Genomic DNA, 7,500 nt, shown 5'->3' on the forward strand with positions numbered 1-7,500 from the left:
ACACACACACACACACACACACACACACACAGAGCACTATCTGTGCTCTTGCTATTTGTGCACATAGCCTAACTCACGCAATACCATTGCAATATTTCAAACTGTCCGTCTGCCCCATAGATGATACCTGTCACTATAAGCTGTCAAATGCTGGGTCCATTTGGTTACATTTGCACTCTCAAATTCAGTTCACACTGTCCATATTGCTCACACCTGGTCTAACCCAATAGTCATTGTTATTATTATTCCTATTTTTACTTTTATGCTTCATACACTGTATTTACTTTTACATATCATGTATGTATATAGTTTTACATGGGTTTGTTGTCTTTGGGGTCATTTTGTGTGGTGGGAGAGGCTAACTTTGCGAGAGCTTTCACCTGTGTTCGTGGATGTGTTTGTGTGGTGTAGTGTATGCCTTCTGCTTTGTATATTTGTGTTGAAAGGACCCCCTCGAAAACGTGGGGAAAACATGGGGGAGAACGAGATCTCAAGGGATTTATCCTTCGTACATTGTTTCTTTGTAGGATAAATGTCCTCGAGTCGTATGTGCTCGAACGGACGGTGAATGGGCTATATGCACACGCGCCATTTTGGAAAGAAGGTGTTACCGATGATACTAATGAAGGCTCTGTTCCATTCTGGTCAAACAGAGTCAGGGTGCTGCTATTGAGCATATTGTGCATGTGCACTGGAAACACTCCACACCAGAGTGTCCTTGAGTGGGTTCCAAATGGCCCTGTAAGGGGTGTGTAACCCTGACACACTCTGAGAGACTCTCAGGACACCCTGTGACACTCTGAGAGTGTCCACCTCTGAGACACTCTGAGAGTGTCCACCTCTGAGACACTCTTGAGAGACTCTGAGACACTCTCAGGACACTGAGAAACACTCTGAGAGTGTACAAATGAACAATATGCACAATATGGGCGTCTTTGAAATAAAAACAACTTGGAGAACCACTGCACACAAAATGGAACAGAGCCTTAAAGGGATATTTCATAATATATTCATAATAATATCAGTCACCAGAAAAAAGGTTGGCTGTTTTCGATGAATCTATCATGGTTAAAGTAGAGTTATTATGGGTTTGTATAGGAAGGGGGTGGGACAGCTAAAATGAATATCAAATATCTAATTACTGAATCAAGAAACTTAAAAAAGGGCTGTACACAAAAGACTGAGTAGACGATGAAATGACCAAAAAGTTGAAATATCCCTTTAATTAGTATCATCGGTAACAACTGTGAAGGAAGTAGGGAAGCGGGTGCATAGAGCCCATTGTGACACATGTGCGTGGACCTCATTTCCACACACACCCTCACCTGGAGTTGTTTTGTCTTGGCAGCCAGTCCGTCCGTATCCATGGTAACGATGAAAAGAGGCACGTCGCCATGGGGACTGCCCACTCCTCCTGCTACGCCGATGCCCAGCGAATCACACAGGCCCTGACGCACGCACACACACACACACACACACACACACACACACACACACACACACACACACACACACACACACACACACACACACACACACACACACACACACACACACACAAACACACACACACACACACACAAACAAGCTTTTTTTTAATTTAGTAAAAGTAGCAATACCACAATGTAGAAATTATCTGTAGTAAATGTTTTACTTGAATAAAAGTGCAATTATTGACCATCAGGTCAAAACTAATGTCAGTCCTGTGTCTAGGTGAGACATGACCTTTGACCCCATATAAACTAACGTCAGTCCTGTGTCTAGGTGAGACATGACCTTTGACCCCATCTAAATGTCTCAATAGAAGAGCAGGGAGACAAAATACAGCCACCCCAAATGTTGTACAAAAGTTATATTGTAACTGGGGTTTGGGGGTAGGATTTTAAAAAATGAGGCAAGGGGTAAGCCACTGATTGTAGTTGGAAAAGAATTTGAATTATGTTTTATGTGCATTTTTTTTGTATGCCTGTACCTGTGCCTTTCATCCAAAAATGAAATGAAAATGTATTTAAAAAAAAACCATTTTATTCTTCTAAAGTGAAAGTACTTTGTAGATAAATATAGCACTTAAATATAGCACTTAATGTACCTAGGCCTACGTAGTTACTTTCCACCAGTGAAAACAAGTGTATGGTGAACTCTGCATGGTTTCTGGTTTCAGGACCCCCAAAAGATTACTGCTCTTGTGAGATACTGTGTGATGTGAATTCAAAGGTAAATGTAAACGTTGGGGCTATCTATGAGATTTTGAAGTTCACCTTTGGTAGAACTACTTTCCGGGTCTCACGGCACTCTTCAGATACTGTGGGAAGAAGGAGTGTAATGTTTTCAGAACATTCTCTTTCAGATTATTTGTTTCAATCTGACAAAATACAATTAAATCTCAACACTTCCATACTTGCATGAAATGAACTAACTACCATATTTAATATAATATTAGAAAGCCTTCATGACATAGGGCTGAAGTTCTGAACATCTGAGACACTTTAGAGTGATTTAAATTAATAATTGTTAATTTTCTCCCCAAACTCCAGAATTGATGTACCACATACCAAAATGCCCATATTTGCTGTCTGTCTCCCTCTGGTGGCCTGAGGAAGTATCACATCCACTTGAGGGCGTCAGGGTGGAGCAGTCAGAGTCTTCACTCTGGATAAATAAACACAATTGAAAGTAGTGATGTTGGTATTGGCCGGCTTAACGGTCCAGGCACCGTGGCTGGTAATCCAACATGACAGTGTGTCGCGGGTTCGAGTCCCGATCCCAACAAACTTTGCTGTGTGTCTTCCTTCCCCCCATTTCTCTCCCAATTTCCTGTCTAGCTACAGTACTGTATGTACAACTACCAATAAAGGCAAAAAAGCCCCAAAACATATCTTATAAAAGTAGTGATGTTATGGAAGAAGGGCATTCTGGGAGTTTAGACATAGCTGAATCCAAAGCTATTCTACATCAGTGGTTCTCAACCAGTGGTCCAGGGACCACCAGTGGTCCCCAGCTGAATGATGGAGATTTCATAACCAAATGGACCCTTATTAGATCTTTAACTCTTGAGAGGGTAAAATGAAAGAAATATTACGGGTACATTTGGTTTCATTTTACACTCTCAAGAGTTAAATCATATAGTTACTTAATTGAAGAATTGTTATATTTTGATCAACAATTGCTTGTTGTCTTTCCTACACAGCATGGAATTACAGATACAATCATATCCAACGACAACAAAATATTCCAAGTCTTGAGAGGCTAAATGTCATCAAATGGTGGTCCATGGCTCTAAAGGCAGAATGAATAATGAACCTTGATATGAAAAGAGTTGAAAACTACTGTTCTACATCATTCCAGGTGGCCAGCAGACATCTTTTATAATAAAGATCAACCGCCCAATAATAATCCCTATTTGTTATTAGGAAACTTGGAATGAATTCAGGAATGTATTAGGTTTTCTCAGAGAAGGTCACAGCCAGCCACAAAGAGCTGGGACACTTTACCTGGCTCCAATGTGAGTACGGTATCCCGGCTTTGAAACGAGCCACTTCTAGACTTACAGCACCACTGCACCTCTGAGGCAAAATGGACACAAGAAGGTAACTGTGTCAAGATGACTGTCTATATTTATGCGTGTTCATAAAAATAATTCATCAATTTGTAACTCTGAGCAAGTGAGTGTGTACTAAAACAACCATTTGGTTGCATTTGTAAATATGTTTCTTTTTTTGTGGAAAAAGCGAAGAGACCCTTTGGTTGTACAGTTTGTAGCAATACTTGTAAATAAGCCACGAGACCTTTTGGTTGTACAGTTTGTGGCAAAAGCTTGTAAATATCTATAAGAACCACTCAGAAGAAATTAAAGAAAACCCTTTACCTGTACTTTTTGTGGCAAAAGTACTCAAACTTTCTTTCTTTTCCTGCTATATCTCCGTATCCTCCCCCCTTCCCTTCTTTGTTTTGGTCACGATGAGAACTATGCATAAAAGCGAATTTCCCCCACTTTTATTTAACTGTAAAACTGTGATGTGACACTAAAGCTGAGTCTGATTTAGATTTGCTCAGAGTGTACAAATAAATAAACCCTGATGATTTAACTGTCCTTGACTGACCTGCAGCAGCTTCTCTGCGTGCTCCTGTGTTGCTGCGCGGACATCCTCGCCGCTGATGGAGAGAATCTGGTCCCCTAGCAACAGCCTGCCATCTGCATCCGCCAATCCCCCCTTGATTATGTCTGAGACGAAGACGCCTGTGTCGTTACTGGTGATGAAAACATTGGGAAGTCGAAAATTACACCACGTCTCTCTCTCTCTCTCCACATTCAGAGTTCATTATGCGGCGTGTGGGCCCGCTGCTTTGGGCGCGGATGTGTCATAATCGTGCCTTTCTTCCGATGGATCCAATTTAGTCATAAAACTCTTGTTACAATACTTTCCATTGCATTGGCTAAATATTTATAAAAGCCACAGACAAACTTAACCACTAAACCCATTTATGACTATGAGGCCAGATTCTACAAAATGTCATCTACATCCTTTTCTGAAAAACCTATGTTTCTGTATCAGTGGTTCTCAAACTATTTCATGTCATTTTTAAATTACAGTGAGGACACCAGCCCCTCATAATGTATTATTTGTAACCCACCGTGGGCTGCCCAGCTCCTCATTTCATTTACATGAGTTATGTGTAGCTCCTTATCATCATGGACATGGACATAATCTATCTGGTGCATTGACCCGTGGCTCTTAGTCTTCAATATGCCGTGCCTCTTAAAAAAAAAAGGAGAATATGTGATTAATCTGCCTCAGGTGATTTATGTTGTGGTATCACTGCTCCCATGAATGACTGCACATCATGAGCTCTCAGTTTTGATAAGAATGGTAAAACACAGAATGTTAACATTTTATGAAATGCTTCATCTTTCTTCACAAAGGCCTTCAGAAGACTAAACATTAAAATGATGACGTAAAATCAAAGGTAAGTGTGGCAAAAGCGTCGTTTCTTTGTGCAGATCAAATAGCCACATAATTGGCTGAAGCAGTGTTGTCGTATCTGATCAAGGAAGCTATCAGCTTATAATAGCAGAACACCTAGCCACTGTAATGCAGCTCCATTTAGTAATGAGCCTGCAATCCATCCCATAGATAAAAACATAAATTGGACAAGCAGACAAATGTCTGCAAATGTATAGTGTCGCACACAGTGTTATCCTAGAACAGATAGTTTATGACTCCTGTCTCATTCACAGCTTTTCAATGTCAAGGGGAAACATTGCAAATGTTATCAAATTTGGACTGAACAGCTGTTCTTTCCAGGGGATTTGTCATGGGCCTGAGTGTAAACAACTAATAAATGTCATATAATTTTCTTGGAATTTCTTATATTAAATAGACAGGCAACAAGTAAAATAATTTGCATGACATTATTGAACTGGTGACTTTTATTTTACGAGTCAATAATTGCTACTGACCTCTAGTCTAGAAAACAAGGCTAATGGCAATTTGTACTGTAATATATACTGTGAAAAATCAACAAAATTACGCATCATGTCCAAAGCTAAAGGTCCATGGTCTAATTACTATAGCTCTTTCTATAGTGGTCTTGACTCTTGACACACCCATACCGGGCCACTTGGAACCCAGTCAAGGACTCATTGGCCATCATTCAGCAACATAGGACTCATTGGCCATCATTCAGCAACATAGTGTGGACCAAATAATGGGCGTACGTGTGGGGAGTTGTCTACACCCGTCGTATTCAGGTTCTTCATGTAGTAAAACCAGGCTGTTTGGCAAATATTTAAGGTTGTGTTATTTAAATAACTGTCGGTTTCAGCCGTGAGATGTGCCAAAGAAGCGACCAATTTACACTAGAATTACTTGATAAATGCCATGTTGATTGACCAAAACCCCACTCAAAATTAAGGCAGAATATACACTCCATTGATAAATAAGACCCACTGGTGTAGCAGAGTGTTTCCAGTGAGCCAACATGGACAACAGCAGCACACTGATTCTGTTTGACCAGAGTGGAACAGAGCCTGCATTAGTATAGCCGAATGCGAACGGAAATAGGGTACCGAGGCTATCATTAGTAACAGTGATATTATTATGTGTGCATAGAGCATATCCATTACTATACCTGCCTAGTAAAGCCTGTCCACTAGACTCTAGTTCATTACTGTACCTCTTCCCTACAGAGGTCAGGCCTAAAGCCTGTCCACTAGACTCTAGTTCATTACTGTACCTCTTCCCTACAGTGGTCAGGCCTAGTAAAGCCTGTCCACTAGACTCTAGTTCATTACTGTACCTCTTCCCTACAGTGGTCAGGCCTAGTAAAGCATGTCCACTAGACTCTAGTTCATTACTGTAACTCTTCCCTACAGTGGTCAGGCCTAAAGCCTGTCCACTAGACTCTAGTTCATTACTGTACCTCTTCCCTACAGTGGTCAGGCCTAGTAAAGCCTGTCCACTAGACTCTAGTTCATTACTGTACCTCTTCCCTACAGTGGTCAGGCCTAGTAAAGCCTGTCCACTAGACTCTAGTTCATTACTGTACCTCTTCCCTACAGTGGTCAGGCCTAAAGCCTGTCCACTAGACTCTAGTTCATTACTGTACCTCTTCCCTACAGTGGTCAGGCCTAGTAAAGCCTGTCCACTAGACTCTAGTTCATTACTGTACCTCTTCCCTACAGTGGTCAGGCCTAAAGCTTGTCCAGGCTGAGGCCGCAGCTCTATATTGAAGACGTCCCAGAGGTCCTCCTCCCTGTAAGTCTCCTGGTGCCTGAAGACACGCAGGTGCACCCGCTGGGTCGTCAGCCGCAGCACACCAATGGCCTCCTCGTGCGTGGCCTGCCGAAGGTCTATACCGTTCACCTGCACGCCGTGTGGAGGGCAGAGGGATAAAGGAATGGTGCAGGAGAGGAGAGGAACGGAGAGGGAGGGAAGAGTCAGTTAGAAGTTCTATTCCTGTTGCCAATAAAAACGTTCCGTGTTTGTTGCCTGGATGAGACATCGTGTGTGTGTGTGTGTGTGTGTGTGTGCGTGCATGCGTGGGTGCGTGCGTGCGTGTGTGTGTGCGTGCAGACCTCTAGTATCTGATCTCCTGCCTGCAGTCTCCCATCTCTCTGGGCAGCTCCACCATCATTCACTTCGTGGATTATTACTGCCCCCTGGAGGGAACATCAGAAATCACACTCTTATTAAAATACCAGAGAGAGATTAGATAATGAAAATGAATTTAAAATTCAATTGAACTGAAACCATTCATTTGTGGATAATGAAAACAGTCTCTTTTTATCAGGTCTCAAACACTGTGGAAATATACTGGGAACGATTAGAAATAGCTTGTAGACAACACAGTACAATTCCCAATGTTTAATATCCACATATAACTCCAAAATGAAATGTTTCAGACTTTTACGTTTTGACTTTGACATATTTATTGATATTAAAAAACAGACAAAGATGGGCTATTTTCAAATAGCCAAAGTTTAAATAGGGATGAAGTGAT

The 7,500-nt window shown here is 41.5% G+C and overlaps 1 protein-coding gene across 1 annotated transcript in view; it reads right to left on the reverse strand.

Moving 5' to 3' along the window:
* The window catches only part of LOC308312208 (multiple PDZ domain protein-like), a gene marked incomplete at both ends in the record, with an annotated part of 56,123 nt that overhangs the window by 2,722 nt on the left and 45,901 nt on the right, over nucleotides 1-7,500 (reverse strand). Inside the window, 7 exons of the mRNA XM_080758903.1 lie at nucleotides 1,326-1,448; nucleotides 2,259-2,302; nucleotides 2,553-2,649; nucleotides 3,492-3,563; nucleotides 4,101-4,248; nucleotides 6,670-6,863; nucleotides 7,076-7,159. Coding sequence (XP_080615029.1) covers nucleotides 1,326-1,448; nucleotides 2,259-2,302; nucleotides 2,553-2,649; nucleotides 3,492-3,563; nucleotides 4,101-4,248; nucleotides 6,670-6,863; nucleotides 7,076-7,159 — 762 coding nt within the window. The remainder of the gene's footprint in view (nucleotides 1-1,325; nucleotides 1,449-2,258; nucleotides 2,303-2,552; nucleotides 2,650-3,491; nucleotides 3,564-4,100; nucleotides 4,249-6,669; nucleotides 6,864-7,075; nucleotides 7,160-7,500) is intronic.

Source organism: Protomyctophum bolini (genome assembly GCF_963924005.1).
Source record: "Protomyctophum bolini genome assembly, chromosome: 3".
NCBI classification, from domain to species: Eukaryota; Metazoa; Chordata; class Actinopteri; order Myctophiformes; family Myctophidae; genus Protomyctophum; species Protomyctophum bolini.